Raw genomic sequence first — 23,784 nt, 5'->3', positions numbered from 1 at the left:
AACGTTTCCTCAAGTGTTTAGTAGAGTGCAGATGAGCAGTGTGTTTGAGGAAGCTATCCAGAGGTTAGAGAAAATGCTGTTTAGAGGGAACTGTGCTTGGCCGTTACACAGGGCTGAGAGTAATGCCTGTTTCTACTAGCCGGACCAGAAAAAGCTACAATTCATGGGGGAATTAAGGATTTAGGAAAGTTTTGGCCTCAGTAATGTAGAGTGTTGCTCCAAATTTTCCTTAAAAAATCATAAAAACACATTCTAAAAGAATCAGACTGTTTCAATGTAACTTAATTGCATATCAGAACCTGAACTCAAGTATATTTACAGGAATGCAAAAATATGCGGTACCTGATAAAGCTAAAATTGACAGTGTTTTTGCACTGAAGATTACCAGGTATATGAAGAAGCAGGTAAACACAGTTTATAATGGGGACAGTGATAATTGGAATTGGCCTAGAACTGACACAGATGTTAGAATTAAGAGGATAATGCTGAAATGATAGTAGTAACTATATTTCATATGCTCAAAAAGTTGTTAGGGACATGTAAGATACAAAAAACTAACTCAAATTAAACTTCCGGAGGTGAAGACTGTGATGTCCAAGATGAAAAATAGATGAATAGGATCAGTGACACATTAGAAATTCCAGAAGACAAGATGAGTGAACTTCAAGGCATAGGAATAGAAACTATTTAAAATGAAAGAGAGAAGTAAAACAGCACACCTAGGAGGAAAAAAAGAGCGATAATGAGCTATGGGAGAACTTCAAGAAACCTAATATGAGCGGGCATTTGGTACAGTGATTTAGATGTCTCTTGGGATGCCTGCGTATCAGAGTGCCTGGGTTCATGTCCAGTCTCTGGTTTCTGATTCTAGCTTGCTACAATGTACACGTACGAAGCAGCGGGCAGTGGCTCAAGTACTTAAGTCTCTGCCACCCACTTGGGAGAACCAGATGGAGGTCCAGGTTTTTGTTCGGCCTCACTGGCCCACCCCTGGCTGGTGGCAGGCATTTGGGGAATAAACTAGTGAATGGAAGATCTTTCCGCTGCTTCCCCTCCCCCTGCCTTTCAAATAAATGAAAATGAATTTAAAAATTAAAAATAAACCAATATATGGACAGTTGGGGTTCTCAAAGGAGAAGAGAGAGGGTAGAAGATAAAAAAAACTATTGAAGAAATAGTGGCTGAGGCCAGCACCGCGGCTCAATAGGCTAATCCTCCGCCTGTGGCACCAGCACACCGGGTTCTAGTCCCGGTCGGGGCGCCGGATTCTGTCCCGGTTGCCCCTCTTCCAGGCCAGCTCTCTGCTGTGGCCCAGGAATGCAGTGGAGGATGGCCCAAGTGCTTGGGCCCTGCACCCCATGAGAGACCAGGAGAAGCACCTGGCTCCTGCCTTTGGATCAGCGCGGTGCGCCGGCCGCAGCGCAGCGGCCATTGGAAGGTGAACCAACGGCAAAGGAAGACCTTTCTCTCTGTCTTTCTCACTGTCCCCTCTGCCTGTCACGGAGAAAAAAAAAAAAAAAAACAACAACAACATGAAGAAAACTACACCATGGCACATTATAACTAAACTACTAAAAGCCACTCATAAAAGGCAGTTTTAAAAATACACACAATAGGGGTTGGCGTTAAGCCATCGCCTATAACACCAGCATCACATACAGATGCTGGTTTGAGTTCCAGCTGCTCCACTTCTGATCCATCCCTCAATGCACCTGGGAATGCAGGAAAAGATGGCCCAAGTACTTGAACCTCTGCCCACCCCATGTGAGAGACCTGGATAGGGTTCCAGGCTCCCGGCTTCAGCCTGCCCAGCCTGGCCAGCCTCCCTGCATGGGAGACCAGGAGGAAGTACCTGGCTCCTGGCTTTGGATCGGCACAGTGCGCCGGCCATAGCGGCCATTAGGGGAGTGAACCAGCGGAAAGACGACCTTTCTGTCTCTCTCTCATTGTCTATAACTCTGTCAAAAAAAAAAAAAAAAAGTCATACATTGCTTTTGTTGTCATCTTTCTTAACTATCTTTCTCTTTTAAGATTTATTTATTTATTTGAAAGGCAGAATTAGAGAGAAAGAAAGACAGAGAGATCTTCCATCCACTGGTTCACTCTCCAAATGGCTGCAACAGGTGGGATTGAGCCAGGCCGAAGCCAAGAGCCTGGAACTCCATCTGGGTCTCCCATGTGGTTGGCAGGGGCCCAAATACTTGTGCCATCCTGTATGGCTTTTGTTAGCAGGAGTTGGATCAGAAGCAAAGCAAGGGGGCCCCAAACCCATGCACTTACAGAATGCTGGTGATGACTCAACCTGCTGTGCCACAACTGTAGTCCTGTAATTGTCACTATGTAAAAAATTTTAATTGTGTTTGTTTTTTTAAATACACATAATATAACTTAGCCTTTTACTCCTTTTTTGAAGTGTAGTTCAGTACATTGTTATGTGAGAGACATAACTGGAACCTTTTCATCTTGGAATATTTGAAACTCTTTGCCACATCAGACTACCTCTACCTACCACCATTGTACTTTCTGTTTTCATGATATTTGACTTCTTTAGATAACTCACTAAGAAAAATCACACAGTATGTGTCCATTTGTGACTGCCTCATTTCACTCAACATAATGTCCTCAAGGTTCATCAATGTCAAGCTTGTGACAAGATTGCATTTTCTCTTGAGAGGCAGAGTTAGACAGTGAGAGATAGAGACAGAGAGAAAGGTCGTCTTTTCTGTTGGTTGACCCCCCAAATGGCTGCTACGGCCAGTGTGCTGCGCTGATCTGAAGCCAGGAGCCAGGCGCTTCCTCCTGGTCTCCCATGCGGGTGCAGGGCCCAAGCACTTGGGCCATCCTCCACTTCCTTCCTGGGACACAGCAGAGCGCTGGACAGGAAGAGGAGCAACTGGGACTAGAACCCGGTGTGCCGGTGCCGCAAGCAGAGGATTAGCCAAGTAAGCCGCGGCACAACCTCTTCCCTTTTTTTTTTTTTTTTAGTATATTAATTTATTTTTTACAGAGAGGGAGAGGCAAAGAGAGGTAAATTATTTATTTATTTATTTATTTATTTGACAGAGTTAGACAGTGAGAGGGAGAGACAGAGAGAAAGGTCTTCCCTCAGTTGGTTCACCTCCCAAATGGGCGCTGTGGCTGGAGCTACGCTGGTCCGAAGCCAGGAGCCAGGTGCTTCCTCCTGGTCTCCCACGCAGGTGCAGGTGCCCCAGCACTTGGGCCATCCTCCACTGCCTTCCCGGGCCACAGCAGAGAGTTGGACTGGAAGAGGGGCAGCTGGGACTAGATCCCAGCGTCCATTTGAGATGCCAGCACTGCAGGTGGAGGATTAACCAAAAGAGCTACAGCGCTGGCCCCCAGAGAGGTAAATCTTAACATCCTCTGGTTCACTCCCCAAATGGCTACAACAGCTAGTGCTGGACCAGGCCAAAGCCAGGAGTCAGGAGCTTCTTCTGGATCTCCCATGTGGCTGCACGGGCCTAAGCACTTAGACCATCCTCCATTGCTTTCCCAGATGCGTTAGCAGGGAGCTGGACCAGAAGTGGAGCAGCCAGTACTCAAACTGGCCCCCATATGGGATGCAAGCACTGCAGGTGGCAGCTTAACCTGCTATATCACAAAGCTGGTCCCAATATTGCATTTTCTTTCTTTCTTCCTTTCTTTTTTTAAAGCTTGTATTTATTTTATTTGAGAGTTAGAGTTACAGACAATGAGAGGGAGAGACAGAGAGAAAGGTCTTCCTTCCATTGGTTCACTCCCCAAATGGCCGCAATGGCTGGAGCTGTGCTGATCTGAAGCCAGGAGCCAGGAGCTTCTTCTGGGTCTCTCAGGTGGTTGCCGGGGTCCAAAGACTTGGGCCATCTTCTACTGCTTTCCCAGGTCATAGCAGAGAGCTGGACTGGAAGTGGAGCAGCTGGGATTGCGCCCATGTGGGATGCCAGCACCGCAGGCGGAGGATTAATTCACTGCACCATGGTACCAGCCCCAAGATTGCGTTTTCTTAAAGGATGAATAGTATTCCATTATATATATTAGCACATTTTCATTATTCATTTATCTATTGACGGATGTTTGGGCTCCTGCCTCTTGGCTGCTGTGAATAATGTCATAATGAACATAGCAGTATACTTTTAATTCTTGTGTGCCTGTGTACTCAAGTAGGACAACTGAATTGTAATTCTGCTTTGGTTCTTTTCTGGAGCCGCCATACTGTTTTCCACGGCAGCTGCACGTTCTCTGTTCTGACCAGCAGTGTATGAGTTTTCCAGTTTTCCCATGTTCTTGTTAGCACTTGTTATTTTGTTTTTTGATTGTAGCCCATTTCTTTTGTATGAGGTGTTATCTCATTTTGGTTTTGGTTTTGGTTTTCTTTTGTCTAAAATTAGTGATGTTGAACATCTTTTTATCTTTTTGTAGAGATGTCTGTTAAGATCTTTCACCTATTTTTAAATTGTGTGACTTTGGGCCAGCGTTGCGGCTCACTAGGCTAATCCTCCGCCTGCGGTGCTGGCACCCCGGGTTCTAGTCCCGGTCGGGGCGCCGGATTCTGTCCCAGTTGCTCCTCTTCCAGGCAAGCTCTCTGCTGTGGCCCGGGAGTGCAGTGGAGGATGGCCCAAGTGCTTAGGCCCTGCACCCCATGGGAGACCAGGAGGAAGCACCTGGCTCCTGGCTTCGGATCGGTGCAGCGCGCCAGCCGTAGCAGCCATTTTAGGGGTGAACCAACGGTAAAGGAAGACCTTTCTCTCTGCCTCTCTCACTGTCTAACTGTGCCTGTCAAATAAATAAATAGTATGACTTTTTTGTTGAGTTTGTAGGAGTTCTGTATATTAATCCATTATCAGATTTATGAAGGATCTTCAGTAAGTTCATGGTAAAATCTGTATCGCAAAATATTGTACCAAAATTTATCTTTTAGTTCTACTTTTCTAGTTTTTGAAGTATCTTCTCCCATTCTTTAGGTTACCTTTTCACTCTGATTGTTTAATGTTCAGAAATTTTTTTTTTTTTTTTTTTTTGAACAGGCAGAGTGGACAGTGAGAGAGAGACAGAGAGAAAGGTCTTGCTTTGCCGTTGGTTCACACTCCAATGGCCGCTGCGGCCGGCGCACTGCGCTGATCCAATGGCAGGAGCCAGGTGCTTCTCCTGGTCTCCCATGGGGTGCAGGGCCCAAGCACTTGGGCCATCCTCCACTGCACTCCCGGGCCACAGCAGAGAGCTGGCCTGGAAGAGGGGCAACCGGGACAGAATCCAGTGCCCCGACCAGGACTAGACCCCAGTGTGCCGGCGCTGCTAGGCATAGGATTAGCCTAGTGAGCCGCAGCGCCGGCCCTAACGTTCAGAAGTTTTAAAGTTTGTTATATTTGCCTTATTATTTTTTTTTTTCGCCTGTGTGTGTGTGTGGGGGGGTGTTTTTGTTTTTTATTTATTTATTTATTTTTGCCAAATTCAGTGTTATAAAGTGTTTTCTCCTGTATTTCCTTTCAGGAATTTTACAGTTTTAGGTCTTATGTTTAGGTCTTTAATCTGATTTGAGTTCATGTTTATTTACTAGCAGGGGTAGGAAATGTCTGGCTTATGGCAAGGCCAAGAAAATCATTTGGTTTGGCTCTGCCATGACAACTACATCTGCATGCCCTGCAAGTGATAGAATTGAAAAGCTTCCCACTCCTGGTTTTTGGTAAGAGTCCAGCTTCATCCTTTTGCATGTAGATATCTAGTTTTCTCAGCACCATTTCTTCAGGATAATAAGTATCTTTTAATTGAAACTTCTACCTTCATTTTTCTGTTTTCTGATTTCCTTGCTGGAAATGGTAATAATGGGAAATCATTTCTCCAGTAGATTTCCTAGTCTGGATTTTGCTAACAGTAGCTCTGTGGTATCATTTCCTGTGTTCCTCAGATTCTGTACTTCTTGCAAACTGGTAGTGATTGGATTTGAGGTTTTTATTTATTTATTTTTCTTGCAAGAAGACTTCATAGGTAGTACTTTTATACTTACTACAACATACATGGGCAGGAACATAAAGACTGTTTCTTTTTGTGATAATTAAGATTTATCCTTATTTTCTGGTATTATCAGCCTGATCCATCATTATGAAGAGCCCCATCAGCTTTTCACCTAAATTTTAGCAGCTTTTGATGGTCAGTGTCTAGGTCTGTTACATTAGTAGGAATTTACAGTGGTCCTGCTTTCTGCTTTTATTAACCAGAAGGTCATTCTAAAAAAGAGCTACCCTTCAATTGGTTTTCCTAAGTTACTGTTCACCCAGGAAAGACAAACACTTGATTTTTCAAATAAATAGTTGATTCCATAGCATCCTTCAAAGAGACCAAAAAGAGTTTGTTTTAATACTAAAAACTCAATGGTTTTAACATAATAAATGCATTATAATACATTTTGGCTAGTTACTCTTTTCTATCTTTAAAAAACAGTTTCAACATAGTGTAAATGACATACAAGTTTTTTGATTTTTTTTTTTTTTTTTTGGACAGGCAGAGTTAGTGAGAGACAGAGAGAAGGGTCTTCCTTTTCTATTGGTTCACCCCCAGATGGCTGCTACTGCCGGCGCGCTGTGCCAGTCCGAAGCCATGAGCCAGACGCTTCCTCCTGGTCTCCCACTCAGGTGCAGGGCCCAACACTTGGCCATCCCCCACTGCCTTGCTGGGCCACAGCAGAGAGCTGGACTGGAAGAGGAGCAACTGGGACAGAACCGGCGCCCCAACCGGGATTAGAATCCCAGGGTGCTGGCGCCACAGGTGGAAGGGTAGCCAAGTGAGCCGTGGCACCGGCTTTTTTTTTTTTTTTGACAGGCAGAGTGGACAGTGAGAGAGGGACAGAGAGAAAGGTCTTCCTTTGCTGTTGGTTCACCCTCTAATGGCCGCCGCGGCTGGCGCGCTGCAGCCGGCGCACCGCGCTGATCCGATGGCAGGAGCCAGGTGCTTCTCCTGGTCTCCCATGGGGTGCAGGGCCCAAGCACCTGGGCCATCCTCCACTGCACTCCCTGGCCACAGCAGAGAGCTGGCCTGGAAGAGGGGCAACCGGGACAGAATCCGGCGCCCCAACCGGGACTAGAACCCAGTGTGCCGGCACCGCTAGGCGGAGGATTAGCCTAGTGAGCCGTGGTGCCGGCTCTTTTTTTTTTTTTTTTTTTTAGATTTATTTATTTGAAAGAGTTACACAGAGAAAGAGAGGCAGAGAGAGAGAGAGAGGTCTTCCATCTGCTGGTTCACTCTCCAGCTGGCTGCAACAGCCAGAGCTGTGCCGATCCAAAGCCAGGAGCCAGGAGCTTCTGCCAGGTCTCCCACGTGGGTGCAGGGGCCCAGGGACTTGGGCCATCTTCTACTGCTTTCCCAGGCCATAGCAGAGAGCTGGATCAGAAGTGAAGCAGTCAGGACTCGAACTGGCACCTATATGGGATGCAGGCGGAGGCTTTACCTGCTATGCCACAGCACTGGCCCTTAGTATACAAGTTTTGACATATATATGAGGGTACTATAAAAATTCATGGGAAATATAATTAAAATAATTTTGAAACCTATGCAAATAAGTCTGTGAAACCATAGTTATAATTAAGATAATAAACATACTCATCTCTTAAAATTCCTGGTATGCCTTTTTAGTATCTTTCCCCACTCCTTTCTTCCTATCTCAAAGCAAATGCTGGTCTATTTTTTTTGTTTGCATAAATGAAATCATGCAATGTGTATTTTTTCACTCTGACTTAATCACTGAGATTCATTTGAATTGAATCTTTCAAATTTTTATTTTCATTATTATTTGAAAAGGCAGAGGTGGGGTAGATGAGACTGAGTAAGTGAGAGAGATTGATTGTCTAGCCACTAGTTTACTCCCTAAATGCCCACAATAGCCAGGGTTGGGCCACACTGAAGCCAGGAGCCCAGAACTCAGTCCGGGTCTCCTGTGTGTGTGGTAGAGACACACATACTCAAGCCATCAACTGCCACCTTCCAGAGTGAGTTAACAAGAAGCTGGATGAAGTGGAGACTAGATCACAGGGATTTTGATATGGGATGTGGGCATCCTAAGGCAGCTTAACCCACTGTACCAACAACATCTGTCCTTCATTGTGGTTCTGTTTTTGCATTTACCTAATGTATAAAGTTCTAAGCACTTTTTAAAAAAATTTATTGGGGCCAGCGCTGTGGTGTAGGGGGTAAAGCTGCCGCCTACAGTGCTGCCATCCCATATGGGTGCAGGTTTGAGTCCCTGATGCTTCACTTCCGATCCAGCTCTCTACTATGACCTGGGAAAGCATAGAAGATGCCCCAAGTTCTTGGGCCCCTGCATCCATGTGGGAGATCTTGAAAAAGCTCCTGGCTCCTGGCTTTGGATCAGCACAGCTCCGGCCCTTGAGACTAACTGGGGAGTGAACTAGCGGATGGAAGATCTCTCTCTTTGCCACTCCTTCTCTCGCTGTAACTATATCTTTCAAATAAATAAATAAATCTTTTAAAAAATTATTTTATTTTACATTTACAATAATTGAATGTTACTTCCATGCATTTATATATTGTGGAATGATCAACAAGCAAATTAACATGTCCATCACCTTACCTATTTACCATTTCTTTGTGGTGGGAACTTTAAAAATCTACTCTTAGCAGTGTTGAAATAAATAAACTATCATTACCACACTGTACTATAGATCACCAGGGAGCATCTTTTCATGTACTTATTTGTCATCTGTATATTTACTTTAGTGGTTTCCATATGTTTTCCTCATTTTAAAAAAAGCATTGTTTGTCTGCTGGGTACAGTTGCTTTGCTGGATATATAAGAGTGCCTGGCAGAGTTCATTGAAAAACAGAATTAAGTTTATTTTGATACATTAGAGTTTTGAAGTATATGCCTGTTTTCATAGTACACATTTTCCATGAACTTTTTGAAGACCTCTGTATGCATTGATTTCAAGTTTCTGCACTGAAATAAATTTATCTTTGAATTGCATTTTTTAAAAAAGATTTTATCTATTTATTTATTTATTCAATAAGTAGATTACAGAGAGAGGGAGAGAAAGAAAAGTCTTTCATGTGCTGGTTCACTTCCAAAATGGCTGCAACAACTGGAGCTGGGCCAATCTAAAGCCAGGAGCAAAGAGCTTCTTCCAGGTCTCCCATGTGGGTGCAGGGACCCAAGCACTTGGTCGTCTTTCGCTGCTTTCTCAAGTCATAGCAGAGAGCTGGATCAGAAGAGAAGCATCTGAAACTCGAACTGGTACCCATATGGGATGCGGATGCCAGGCAGAGGCTTAGCCTGCTACGCCACAGTGCCAGCCCCTGAATTTCATTTTTCACTGGACTGTCTGACATATTCTGTTTGCAGATATTTTTTCTCGGTTAGTAGCTTGCCTTTTCATTTACAAAAGTGTTATTGTGAACAACAAAAGTTTGGTTTTGGAGTTACTTTTTTTTTTTTTAAGACTTTGCCAAATTAAAAGTCATTTATATATATATATATATATATATTTTTTTTTTTTGACAGGCAGAGTGGACAGTGAGAGAGAGAGACAGAGAGAGAAAGGTCTTCCTTTGCCGTTGGTTCACCCTCCAATGGCCGCCGCGGCCGGCGCACCGCGCTGATCCGATGGCAGGAGCCAGGATCCAGGTGCTTTTCCTAGTCTCCCATGGGGTGCAGGGCCCAAGCACCTGGGCCATCCTCCACTGCACTCCCTGGCCATAGCAGAGAGCTGGCCTGGAAGAGGGGCAACCGGGACACCGGCGCCCCGACCGGGACTAGAACCCGGTGTGCCGGCGCCGCAAGGTGGAGGATTAGCCTATTGAGCCGCGGCGCCGGCTATATATATATTTCTTTTAAGACATACATTGTTTAGCTTAAATTCAAATATATAATCTATTTCTATTTCATTTTAAAAATGATTGAAGTGCAGCTTGAGGTGTCAGTTTTGTAATGGCTATCCAAGTTATTTAGGTGCCACTTGTTATATAGATTATTTCCCCTCCCATCGAATTGCTTTGAAGATATTTACAGTTGACCATAGCTCTGTGTGTGTGTGTGTGTGTGTGTGTATTTATGGGTCTCAACTTTGCTCTGTTGGTCTGTTTGAAATCATGCTGTCTTGATAACTACAGCTTGATACTGAGTATCAAATCTGGTTATTAGCCCTCCAATGTTCTTTTTTATAATTGTTTTGCCTCTTGTAGCTTGTTTGCATTTTTACATGAAGTTTAGAATTAACTATTCAATTTGTATATGAAAGTCTACTGAAAATTCATTTGCAATTGTATTCAATCTATAAGTCAACTTGAAGAATTGGTATCTTAATAATGAATTGTCTGACCTCTAACCACAGTGTATTTATCCTTTTAGTTATCTATTTAGTTTTTCTCAGCAGTTTGTAGTTTTTGGTGTATTGATCCCATGTTTGTTTTTGTTTGCTTGCTTGTTTGTTTGTTTGTTTTTTGGCAGGCAGAGTTAGACAGTGAGAGAGACAGAGAGAAAGGTCTTCCTTCCGTTGGTTCATCCCCCAAGTGGCCGCTACGGCTGGCGCATTGCGGTTGTGGCTGGCGCGCTGCACCGATCTGAAACCAGGAGCCAGGTGCTTCCTCCTGGTCTCCCATGCGGGTACACGGCCCAAGGACCTGGGCCATCCTCCACTGCACTCCTGGGCCAGAGCAGAGAGCTGGACTGGAAGAGGAGCAACAGGGACAGAATCCGGTGCCCCAAACAGGACTAGAACCCTGGGTGCCGGCGCTGCAGGCGGAGGATTAGCCTAGTGAGCCGCAGCGCCGGCCTAATATGTGTTTTTGTCAGACTTCTTTCTAAGTATTTTATTTCCTTAAAAATGCTGTTGTAAATGGTGTAGATTTCAGTTTTCAATTGCTAATTGTTAGTATGTGGAAATGTAGTTTATTTTGTGTATTTTCTTCTAGAGCTTTGCTAAACTAAGTAATTCTAGTAGCCTTTTTGGATAGATAGTTGTCACCTATGGAGAAAAACTCTTCCTTATCCATTTCCTCTTCTGTTTGCTTGTTTATTTTGCTTGCCTGATTGCGCTGACTAGAAACTACAGTGTAATGGATAAGAATTACGAAAGTCAGGGCCAGTGCTGTGGCATAGTGGATAAGGCCACCTTCTGCAGTGCCGGCATCCATATGGGCGCTAGTTCGAGTCCTGGCTGCTCCTCTTCCCATCCAGCTTTCTGCTATGGCCTGGGAAAGCAGTAGAAGATGGCCCAAGTCCTTGGGCCCCTGCACCCGCTTGGGAGAGACCTGGAAGAAGCTCCTGGCTCCTGGCTTTGGATTGCCGCACCTCTGGCCATTGCAGCCAGTTGGGGAGTGAATCAGCAGATGGAAGACACCTTTTATTATCTTTTAATTTAGCAGTTTGCTTCAACAAACATTGTGCCACATCATGTTTCATGCTAAATGTATATATTTTTTATAGACTTATTTATTTGAAAGGATTACAGAGAGAGGAGGAGACAGAGAGAGAGAGAGCTTCCATCTGCTGGTGCATGCCCCAAATGGCTGCAATGGCCAGGGCTGAGCTAGGCCAAATTCAGGAGCCAGGAGCTTCGTTTGGGTATCCTACCTGGGTGCAGGGACCCAGGAACTTAGGCCATCTTGTGCTGCTTTCCCAGGCAGCACAAGATGTATTATTATTATTATTATTTTTTGATAGGCAGAGTGGACAGTGAGAGAGAGAGACAGAGAGAAAGGTCTTCCTTTGCCGTTGGTTCACCCTCTGTGGCCGCTGCGGCCGGCACACCGCGCTGATCTGATGGCAGGAGCCAGGTGCTTCTCCTGGTCTCCCATGGGGTGCAGGACCCAAGTACTTGGGCCATCCTCCACTGCACTCCCTGGCCACAGCAGAGAGCTGGCCTGGAAGAGGGGCAACCGGGACAGAATCCGGTGCCCCGACCGGGACTAGAACCCAGTGTGCCGGCACCGCAAGGTGGAGGATTAGCCTATTGAGCCGCGGCATCGGCCCACAAGATGTATTATTAAAACCATCATCTGATATTACTTTTACTTTAAATTGTCTATTTTTTCAAAACAGCCTCACTCTGATATAATTCAGATGCTGTACAATTCACCCATTTAAAGTGTATAGTTCAATGGATTTTATTCAGTTATACAGATATCACCTCAGCCAATTTTAGAACTTTTTTATGAAAAAATTAATGTATTTATTTGAAAGGCTGTTAGAGAAAGAGAGAGAACGATCTATGTGCTGGTTCACTTGCCAAATGACAGCAATGGCCAGGGCTGAACCAAGCCAAAACCAGGAGCCAAGAACTCCGTTCAGGTCTCCCACATGGGTAGCAGAGGTTCAGGCACATCCTCTGCTGCTTTCCCAAGCACATTAGCAAGGAACTGGATCTGCAGCAGAGCAGCTGGGACTCTAACTGGCACTTCTCTATGTGGTGCCAGTATCACAAATGGCTTATCCTGCAGTGCTACAATGCTGGCCCTAAATTTTAGAACATTCTGATCACCTCAACAAATAACTCTTTGCTCATTAGTGTCACTCCCCCTCTTCGTGGAGGAACGACACTAAGCCCTGCCTAGGCTTCATATCCGAGTCACGGCACCATTATGTCGCTCCCCCTCTTCGTGGAGGAGCAACACAGGACCCTGCGCTGTTCTCTCGTCTGCTCGGCCCTCCCCGGGTTTGCTGCTGGTTCTTCCCGGGTTGGCTGCTATCCCTTCCACCTCCGTGGAAGGGCAGTTCCCCCTGGCCGCATTCCCCACTTCCGCAGGGGAGCGGCACACCGCCGGCCGGCTTTCTCGGGGGCTGCACGGGTTCCCTTAGATGTTCCCCATAGATGTTCCTGGTGCATGCCGTCTCTCTCCTCCTTTATAGTCCTCCTCCGCCAATCCCAACTCGGCTGCCCACACGCCGAGTACGCTGCTCTCCTCCAATCAGGAGCAAGTCCTACAGTTTATTAGTTGAACTGGAGGCAGCTGTGCGGAAGCTGTTTACTTCTCTCCCAACGCCATATTGGGGGAGAGCAGATGCATAGAATAAGTCTTAATTCGAGTAACTTAGTCTAGTCCGATTGCTCCCCACAATTAGAAGTCACTCTCCTTTTCTGCTGGATTGGAAGTGGAGCAGCTAAGGACGGAAACTGGTTCCCATATGGAATGCTGGCAGACATCGGTTTAACCCACTGCACCGCAGTGCCGAACCTTTGGTGTTCTTTGGGCTTCCTGGATCTGTGGTTTGATGTCTCACATTAATTTGAGGAAAATTATTAGTTGTTATTTCCAATGCTTCTGTTGCATTTACCCTTCACCTTTTGGTATTTGCATTACATATTTATTATACCTTTCAGATATTCTCTAAGCTTTTTCGTTTTTTTTTTTCTTTTCTCTTTTTGCCTTTTAGTTTTGGAGGTTTCTGATGAGATGTTCTCAATCTCAGATTGTTTCCTAAGCCACAACTAGTCTACCAATAAGCCTTTTAAAGTCATTCTACATTTCTATAATAATGATTTTGGTCTTTCACATTTCTTTTTGGTTGTTTCGTAGAATCTCCATTACTGTCTTTACACTGTATGTCTGGTTTTGCATTCATTTAGAGCCCTTAGCATATTAACCATAGTTTAAAATTGTCTATCTCAGAATTCCAGTATCCCTGCATATCCAGATTTACTTATCTGATGCCTGCTTTGTTTCTTCAAACTGTGTTTTTTCTTAGTATGTGTGTATGCTTTGTAGTTTTTTCTTTGTAGCTGGACATGTTGTAGTGATAAAAGGTCTTTGGTAAGGTATTTTGGTGTCAGGATAATGCTGCCTTCATAGCATGAGCCGGGTACTATTCCTTCTGCTTCTGTCTTGAAGAATGTGATTATGTGCTTATTAGGTCCAAGACTGAGTGACCTAAAGGGAATCTGCTCTAAATCTGTGGAGTGCTCTCTTTGTTGGTCTTCCCTCTTCACTACCCTGTCTTGTGAATTCCAGATGTCTTAGTCTCAATTCTGAACTCTACTTAAATCAGATAGCCTCTGAGCTCTGTTTGCTTAACGCATTAGCTGCACTTCAATTTGTAAAGCTCCTGTTTAGGGCCTGGCATGGTGGTGTAGTGGGCTAAGCGTCCGCCTGCGGTAACAGCATCACATATGGGTGCTGGTTTTAGTCCTGGCTGCCCCACTTCCAATCCAGCTCCCTGCTTTTGGCCTGGGAAAGCATCGGAAGATGGTCCAAGTGCATGAGTCCCCACACCCACATGGGAGACCCAGAAGAAGCTCTTGGTTCCTGGCATCAGATCAGCCTGGTTCTGACCATTACAGCCATCTAGGAAGTGAACCAGTGGATAGAAGACCTTGCTCTGTTTCTCCCTCTCTTTCTCTGTAACTCTGCTTCTCAAATAAATAAATAAAAATCTTTAAAAAAAAAGAAAAGGCAAGCAAGCTCCTGTTTAGGTGGTAACTTGAAGCAATTATGGAACAAATCTTTTTTTTCTTTTCTTGAGAGTCAACAGCCCTGTATAGCCTGTAATACAGCATCTTAAAACACACTGTATCTATTTTGTCTGCTTTAGAGTTACTCAGAATGACAGGACAAGTTACTGTTAGTCTATCCTGGCTTGATGGATAGATATGTGTACCACCTAACATTAGGCACTTGGCTGGAAGTTATCTTGCCAGGCTGATTGGCAAGAACTATTCCCCTTTGCTTACACAATTAATGCATGCTTTAACGATAGTGCTCAAGTAGTCATCAGTTGTTGTCACTGGTTGCTGGGCTGCTGAAGGTCAGCAGCCTCAATCCTCTTTCTGTGATGGTTACAAGTATTACGTCATTCTGATGTTTTTATCTTCATTTTCCCTGATGCATTGTTAAGACTATTTTGTTGCTTACTTCACATAAAGGGATGAGGGGGAGTGGCCAGGCATGTCCTGGCTCCTTTTTCCAACCTTACCTTTATTATGTCTTGCAGTGTCAGACCTTCCCTAATAAGTTTTTCTTCATCATGGTTATAGCATATTGTGAGGGTTAGTTGTATTAGATAATAAGACTAGAGTGAAATCTGAAATAATTTCCAATCAGGAATGCTGAAGGCAGCACAAGCGTTAGCATTTTTAAAATGATTCTCAAAGATTTCCAACTCCATTCTCTTTAATATAGGGTGCCTAGAGTTTGGAGGTTGAAGTCCTTGTTTTAGAGTCACATTGCTAAAAGTCTTTTATTTTTCAGTTATTCAAGAGAAGAAATGTTGCTACAGCAGAAGAAGAAACAGAAGAAGAAGTTATGTCAGATGGAGGCTTTCATGAGGCCCAGATTAATAACATGGAGATGGCCCCGGTAAGTAAGATAATCAGACCAGTCTTGCCAGTGATTTTTGTCAAGAAGATGTGAAATATAGGTCTCTTTGAGTTTGAAAAAGGTTATATGGCTACAAAAAGTGCTTGGCATTTCATCTTTAAGGAGAAGCCACATAATTAATCTCATTTTCATTAAATACTATATTTTGGTTATTGTGCAACCAAGCGAAATGAACTGAACTATAAAGATTAATTCATCTCTAAAACTTAAAAAGGATAACAATTATGTATCAATTTAAAAATTAAAAAGTAAGAGATGTGCAGTTCGGGACATGCTCAAGCTGACTTGCCTCAAACGGTGGAGTTAGAAACATACCAGGGGATTCAAATTCAGTCCCATCGAGGTGGCATGCACCAATGCCATCTCACTAGTCTCAGTGATCAATTTCTGTTCACAATTGATCGTAATGATAGGACTAAGAACCAAAGGGATCACATAAATAAGAATAGTGTCTGCAAATACTAGCTGATAGAATCAAAAAGGGAGAGAATGATCCAACATGGGAAGTGAGAGACACAGCAGACCCATAGAATGGCAAATGTCCTAACAGCACTCTGGCCTCATAATCAGCCCTTAAGGCATGCAGATCCGGCTGAAATGCCCATGAGAGTATTTCAGGCATGGAAAGCCAAGACACTCTGGGGGAAAAAAAAAAAACCTAAATGAAAGATCTCCACGAGTGAGATCCCAGTGGAAAGAATGGGTCATCAAAGAAGGAGGTACCTTTCTCTGAAGGGAGGAGAGAACTTCCACTTTGACCATGGCCTTGTCTAAATATGATCAGAGTCAGTGAACTCAGGGGGCTTCCATAGCCTTGGCAGCACATGACAAGAGCCTAGGATGATTACTGAGGCCATAAACAAGAGTGTCAATTTGTTAAGTCAACAACAGGAGTCACTGTGCACTTACTCCTCATGTAGGATCTTTGTCCTTAGTGTGCTGTACATTGAGATTTAATGCTATAACTAGTACTCAAACAGTATTTTTCACTTTATGTTTCTGTGTGGGAGCAAACTGTTGAAATCTTTACTTAATGTATGCTAAACTGATATATAAAGAGAATCGAAAATGAATCTTGATATGAATGGAAGGGGAGAGGGAGTGGATAAGGGGAGGGTTGCGGGTTGGAGGGACGTTATGGGGGGGAGGCCATTGTAATCCATATTCTGTACTTTGGAAATTTATATTCATTAAATAAAAGTAAAAATAAAAATTAAAATTAAAAAGTAATTTAATAAAATTATCCCCTCAAAACTTAAAATATAGTTTAATAAAATTATATCCTCAAAACTTAAAGATAATTATAAAATTATTCCTTGGAAGTTTAATAACAGGTGATACTTTAAATGAATCATAATTTGTTATTCATTTCAGTTACAAAATTGACAATGTATATGATTAGAAATACTGATTCTGTATCAGAACTGTTGGACTATTCTTTGTAAACTATTTTGTGACCTTTTTGAAGTTATGTAAAGAAAAAAAGGGAAACTTTTATTTTTCCAGTTACTCAGTATTTTCCTCCAGTGGCAACCACTGTTCACTGTTACTTGATTCTTAATGTTTTTTTAGAATGTTTGTGTTTTGAGGAAAAATAAATGTCCCCTCCTATCTTTTTATTTGCAAATTGTGGTGTATTATATACATATATAAGATATATATATATATACATATATAAGATATATATATGTATTTTATAGTTTTTCCTTTATTTCGTTTCCTAGATCTCTGATTAATGTGAACCAGAGTGATTTTGGAGTTGAGAGGGGAATATAATTCCCTTAGAATTGATAGAAGCATTATGACCAACACAATTATTTTGTAGTAAATTATTCAGAAAATTCATCTTTCCAATTTTTATTAAAAAATGTAAAGTATTTTATGGATTGTATTAGGGAAGAGACTTATTTTAAAGATGTGACTTGTGATTGCAGGCCGGTAAGTTTGAAATTTGTATAACAAGGCCGGCGCCGCGGCTCACTAGGCTAATCCTCCACCTTGCGGTGCCGGCACACCGGGTTCTAGTCCCGGTCGGGGCGCCGGATTCTGTCCCGGTTGCCCCTCTTCCAGGCCAGCTCTCTGCTATGGCCAGGGAGTGCAGTGGAGGATGGCCCAAGTACTTGGGCCCTGCACCCCATGGGAGACCAGGAGAAGCACCTGGCTCCTGCCTTTTGGATCAGCGCGGTACGCCGGCCGCGGTGGCCATTGGAGGGTGAACCAGTGGCAAAGGAAGACCTTTCTCTCTGTCTCTCTCTCTCACTGTCCACTCTGCCTGTCCAAAAAAAAAAATTTTTTTTTGTATAACAAGCTAGTGGGCTCTAAGTTAAGGTGAGTTGAAGACGTAATCTTGAGGCTGGATCCTTTTTTCTTTTCTTTCTTTTTTTTTTTTTTTTTTTAATAGATTCTTAGTCTTTGCTGTTACAGCTTTCAACTGATTAGATAAAGCCAATGTACATTATAAGAATCTGTTCATTACATTTAAAATACATTCACAGTAACATCTGTACTGGTATTTACCCAGTTATATCTCTGAACCATAATCTAGTCAGGTTGACCAATAAATTAACCATCACAGTCTATTCCTTGTCAGTTTGGTATCTCTGCATACCATATACCACACTTCATTTCAGATAAAACAATAACAAAGTTATTTATCCACCTGCAATGAAACAGGTTTCATGTATGCATTAAAATGTACTAACCCTTTCACAGAAGAGACTGCAAAATCCTTTAGTGGTTCTTTCTTCTCCTGATATATTGTAACTTAAATATCATGATTTAACAATACTTAAATACCATGATGTAAAGTTGGCAACAATATTTAAGTCCTGTGATATAAAGTCAGTATGGCTTATGCTATATTCTAAGTGGATATTAAAGGGAAGAAAAATTATTTGTTATATTTATCATTATTTGCATGTGTGTGCATGTACATATGTGTGAGTGTGCAGACATTCACAGTAAAATCATAAAAGCACCTTTGTTTATTTCAGAAGTGACTCTTACAACTTTGAAAGAAGTTACTTTCCTGATTCTTGAGTAGAATGCTTCATATTCCCCATGGGAACTTTTAAATGTTAGATACTGATTGCCAAACATCCAGCATATACAGCTCAGTGCAGCAGTATTCACAGTTCACCCCCCCCACTCCCACCCCCTCATTTTTTAATGGATTTATTTATTTGAAAGGCAGAGTTACAGACACCTCCCATCTTCTGGTTCACTCTCCAAATGGCTGCAACAGCCAGGGGTGGGCCAAGCAGAAGCTAGGAGTCAAGAACTCCAGCCTGAGGCCAGCGTTGCAGCATAGTGGGTAATATACTGCCTGTAATGCCTGTATCCCATATGGGCAGGTGTGGTGGATGTTCCACTTCTGATCCAGCTACCTGCTAATGGCCTGGGAATTTAGCAGAGGATGACCCAAGTGTTTGGGCCCCAGCCACCCACCTAGGAGATCCAGATGAAGCTCCTGGCTCCTAGTTTTTGCCTGGCCCAGCACAGCCATTAGGGCCATTGCCGTCAGAGGGGTGAACCGGCAGATGGAAGATTCTTTCTCTACCTCTCTCTCTAATTCTGACTTTCAAATAAATAAGTTAAAAAAAAAAAAAAAAACAACAAAACTCCATCCTGATCACCCACATGGGTGGCAGGACCCAAGTAATACCTCCCAGGATGCATTAGCAGGAAGTTGGATCAGAAGTTGAGTAGCTAGAACTCAAACTGGAACTCCATTATGGGATGGCTATATCCTGAAGGCCACTTCACAGTTAATTTTATTGACTGTTACCCTTCATAAAATAAGAACTTTGTTTCATTATGACACATGATCCTGAGAAGAAATAAAGTGCTAATACTGGAATACTAGAGTTAGGTGGTAGTGGGAAATTAAAAAGTTCTATTGAAACAAGAGAATGGTGGGATATTGAAATGTTTTAGTAAAGCAGGAAAATAGGAATTTTTAAAGTTTCAAGAATCAGCTGTTGAATTTAGCATTGGCTAAAATCTGTGAGTTTTACAAGACTGCTGTCTAACTGTGTTGACTATCTGAATTCTAGCTGATAGTGATTGAGTGGGAAGATAACTAGGATAGGGCCTTCGAGTTTAAAGGGGATTCCAGTATATGGGGGAACCCAAGCAGTAGAGAGCTAACCAAGAAAAACATTTCAGGATTAAAATAGGGCGCTTACCAGATAGGGTTGAGCCTTTTTAAAAAGTGAGCCTTTTCTTAAAGCCTTCTTTTAGAACTTAACATTTAGTTTGGGTAACAAGGAACAACTGGCTAGGTGATGATCGAGGACAGAAAGAATCATAAGCCCCTTGTTTTGGTATTCACTGTTAGCATGACTTCCTCTTGTGAACTTTATGATCATAGACAAAGAATTGGACCTAATTTCATTATTAATCATCTTACACATTTGTACATGTAAAGAATGTCTTATCGTTGTGTAACATCTGGCGAATTATGATTAAATTCACAGCTTGGGCATAATTTGCTATTTTTATTTTCCTTTGAATTAAGGTTAATGTTTTAATATGTTTGCTTTTTGTTTGTGATCTCAGGGTGGTGTTATTACTTCTGACATGATTGAAATGATATTTTCAAATAGCCCAGAGCAACAGCTTTCTGCAACACAGAAATTCAGAAAACTGCTTTCAAAAGGTGAGAACTGAATATGCTGAATATGTTTCTTCATCTTTCTACAAAATATTCCTTTTCCATAATCTATTTTTATGCCATAGATAATTTATTTTGGTGTACATTTATCAGTAAAAGAATAAAAAGACACAAATAGGTATACTTATGAATCATGCCCAATTTCATAATCCATTTATTTTCAGACTCTATCAGCATCAGAAAGCAGCATTACTGTCATTGTTGAGTTATCTTAAAAAAGCCTACAAAAAAATCCTTTAATGACTAGTGGTCAACATCTCATGGTAATTCAAATTGAGAAATTCTACTCTGTTTTTAAAGAAAAAAAATTATAATGTTAGCAATTTACCATTGAAAGTTAAGAATGTATTTATTGGTGGGCAAGATAATACTTTCTTTGGTACTACCTTAGAATATAGTATATTTGTTACCTTGGGCCAGTAAAAAGAATTCGGAACCACATTAAAATGTTCTTAGTAAATACCTAAATCTCTCAGTAGCAATTTATAGTTGATTTAGTCATTAATGTATATCTTGAAGTTAGCTGAAATAAAAGCCTACTGCCATGTTTAAAAAATTTGTTTTTTGTATGATAGCTTAATAAGTATTTGAAGGGAATGTGTATCTTCCCCACCCCTGTAAAAGTCTTGTCCTGAGCCTAATGGTTTTTTTTCATAATGTGGCTTTTTGAGACCTTTCACTGTCCTATTATTTTTCTGAACATATTTGTTAGCATCCTTAGGATTCTTCGATGTGTTCTTAGAGGGTGGGAATAGGGAGATTGCTTCTCATCCATTCCAATAATAGTCCAAGAGAGCACAGTTATTTTTGTAGTCATAGTACAGTTAATAGCTCATTCAGTTTTTAGCAGACTAAACTCATTAGTGCTTTTCTTTATGAACTGTTGTAAGATTTTGTCTGTGAAGTCATGTGGACTTTTTTAAAGTGCCTTAAAAAATTCAATTGATCAATTTTACTCATTTTATTCCAGTTTTGATGTATTGTTATGTTATTTCTGTAACTCAGCATATTAGCTAGTTTATTGTGATTACTAAATTTGTCTAATTTATCTAATGGTTGAAAAAAATGTTGAAATGGATTAAAGGGCATGTCATTACAACACACTCTAAATTAGTGCTGAGCCATTTATTAGTCCCCTTTTTGAGTTAAAGCCTTGGGCTTGGCTCAGAATTTCCTAGATAGTACTGCAATTTTTCTGATGTTACTACATGCATTTCCTCACTTTGTCAGATCTGTTCTGAAATTATTAATATGATTGTGACATTTCCTGTCTACTCACCTAATAACTTCTTATTGAATGACTCCATTTTTAAGATACTGTATTCTCATAAATGAAAATGAAATTAATCTGGTACGTCAGTCTGAGTGCATTCTTGCTGATTCCTACTTTTAACCACTACAGGTGCTAAAGTAAATTCTCTTAGCACATTGAGACTCTTGTAATGTAGTTTCTCAAGATAATTTATATTAAAGAAAAACAGATTGAAACCCTGTCCTGTTCAGAAAAGGGCTAGAAGGAAGTTACCAAAATACTGACAGTTGTTGTCTGGATGTTATTTCCCCCTGCTTTCTAAGCTTTCTCAAATAATGGAGGCATTAGTTTTAATTTTTAAAAACATGCCATCTTTCATTCCTATGTTAAGTCTTGACCTCCTTGTGAAACTTCCAGAGTATTTTTATCTCAAAATGAAATAACTCAATTTTACATTTTTTGGGAGTAGATTTCCAATATGAAAGAGATAGTAAATGGATGAGGAGGAGTATTATGAAGTAATTTTGAACTATAAAAAGTCTACATTGAAATCAAAGGGTTGTTTTTCTTCTTTCCTTTTATGGGGAAACAGAACCTAACCCTCCTATCGATGAAGTTATCAGCACGCCTGGAGTAGTGGCCAGGTTTGTGGAGTTCCTCAAACGAAAAGAGAATTGTACGTTGCAGGTGCGAACCATTTTTATTTTTGCCTCATAACATAATTGACTTTGAAAATTTTTATTTTGTATGAAAATTTGTTACTTATTTTAATCTATATGAAAGGTCATATTTGTTTATAATGGTATTTCTTGCAACATATTACAAGCTACCTTTATAGCTCTGTTAACACATAGGCCTCTTCAGAATTTGTGTCATTTTTAATCATTTAAAATGTTTATGGTAATTGTAGATAATGTTTTTCTGATAGGGGAATGTTTGCATTAGAGGAACCATTATGGATAGAAACCTAGGTGTAGGCTACATAAAATTTGGTGTAAGGAAGTTTTAAACAGTTAACTTTCTCAGGGTCATATAACATGGGCCAGATCAGAGTCATTAATTCCCAAACCTGGTCCTAATTAATCCTGCCCCTACTCCAGAAGACTTAACAAGGACATAGCTTTGTCAGTGGTCTGTGCTTTCTGTTATGTTAGTCTTTTTTTTTTTTTTTAAGATTTATTTATTTACTTGAAGGGCAGAGTTACAGAGAGACAGAGGAAGGGGTCTTCCATTTGCTGGTTCACTCTCCAAATGACCACAACAGCTAAAGTTGAGCTAAGCTGAAGCCAGGAGTCAGGAGCTGCTTCTGGGTCTCCCACATGGGTGGCAAGGGCCTAAGCACTTGGGCCATGTCCCACTGCTTTCCCAGATCATTAGCAGGGAGCTGGATCTGAAGTGGAGCAGCTGGGACTCGAACTGATGTCCATATGGGATGCCAATGCTACAGGCAGCAGCTTTACCCACTATGCCGTAACACTGGCCCCAATTTAATCTTTTACTATTGTACTATATATTGGATTCCAAGAAGAAATTCTTTGACATCTAGATTGGATAATATATTTTTTTTTTTTTTTGGACAGGCAGAGTGGACAGAGAGGAAGGTCTTCCCTTGCAGTTGGTTCACCCTCCAATGGCTGCTGTGGCCAGCGCGCAGCGCCCAGCGCACCACGCTGATCCGATGGCAGGAGCCAGGTGCTTCTCCTGGTCTCCCATGGGGTGCAGGGCCCAAGCACTTGGGCCATCCTCCACTGCACTCCCTGGCCACATCAGAGAGCTGGCCTGGAAGAGGGGCAACCGGGACAGAATCCGGCACCCTGACCGGGACTAGAACCCGGTGTGCCGGCGCCGCAAGGCGGAGGATTAGCCTGGTGAGCCGCGGCGCCGGCCTAGATTGGATAATTTTTTAAAGAGATTTGTTTTATTATTTGAAAGGCAGCGTTAGAGAGAAAGGGAGAGGGAGAAGCAGACAGAGATCATTCAACCACTGGTTCACTCACCAAATGGCTGCAACAGCCAGGGCTTGGTCAAACCGAATCCTGGAGCCCAGAGTTTCTTCCAGGTCTGCCAAGTGGGTGCAGGGGCCCAAGCACTTGGGCCATCCTCCACCACTTTCCCAGGTATGTTAGCAAGGAGCCAGATCTAAAGTGGAGCAGCTGGGTCTCGAACCAGTGACCACATGGGATGCTGGTGTTGTAGATGGCAGCTTTACCTGCTACACCACAATGCCAGCCCCAGTATTGGATAATTTTTAGAGTAAAAGGAACCAAGTGTCAACAGACTCATCCTGGCAATTATTTAGAAATATTAAAATGCTATTTTTTCCGCTGCATAAAGTTGGACTCTTAGTAGATTTTTTCAATAATTTGACTTCCTTGGAGTAGTAACCAGCTGAATCAGTATCTGTAGTATTAACAAATACCTGTGATCCTTAAGTTGTCACGTTTAATATCTAATCTGAAGGGCTCAGGTCCTTTAGAGTGATTGCAACTATAAAAATTAAGTAGACCATAAAATGAGTTTAATTTTGTCAAGTAAACATTTGTCA

At 42.1% G+C, this 23,784-nt stretch overlaps 1 protein-coding gene across 1 annotated transcript in view; it reads left to right on the top strand.

The window, feature by feature from the left end:
* The window catches only part of KPNA1 (karyopherin subunit alpha 1), a 76,316-nt gene that overhangs the window by 26,794 nt on the left and 25,738 nt on the right, over nucleotides 1-23,784 (top strand). Inside the window, exons 3-5 of the mRNA XM_008266841.5 lie at nucleotides 15,184-15,291; nucleotides 19,873-19,972; nucleotides 21,832-21,926. Of these exons, the coding sequence (XP_008265063.1) occupies nucleotides 15,184-15,291; nucleotides 19,873-19,972; nucleotides 21,832-21,926 (303 nt within the window). The remainder of the gene's footprint in view (nucleotides 1-15,183; nucleotides 15,292-19,872; nucleotides 19,973-21,831; nucleotides 21,927-23,784) is intronic.

The sequence above is a fragment of the Oryctolagus cuniculus genome, chromosome 4 (genome assembly GCF_051225735.1).
Source record: "Oryctolagus cuniculus isolate XC-2025 breed Fujian yellow rabbit chromosome 4, ASM5122573v1, whole genome shotgun sequence".
Lineage (NCBI taxonomy): Eukaryota > Metazoa > Chordata > Mammalia > Lagomorpha > Leporidae > Oryctolagus > Oryctolagus cuniculus.
The sequence above is the reverse complement of the archived record's forward strand: the minus strand, read 5'-3'. Positions and strand labels throughout refer to the sequence as shown.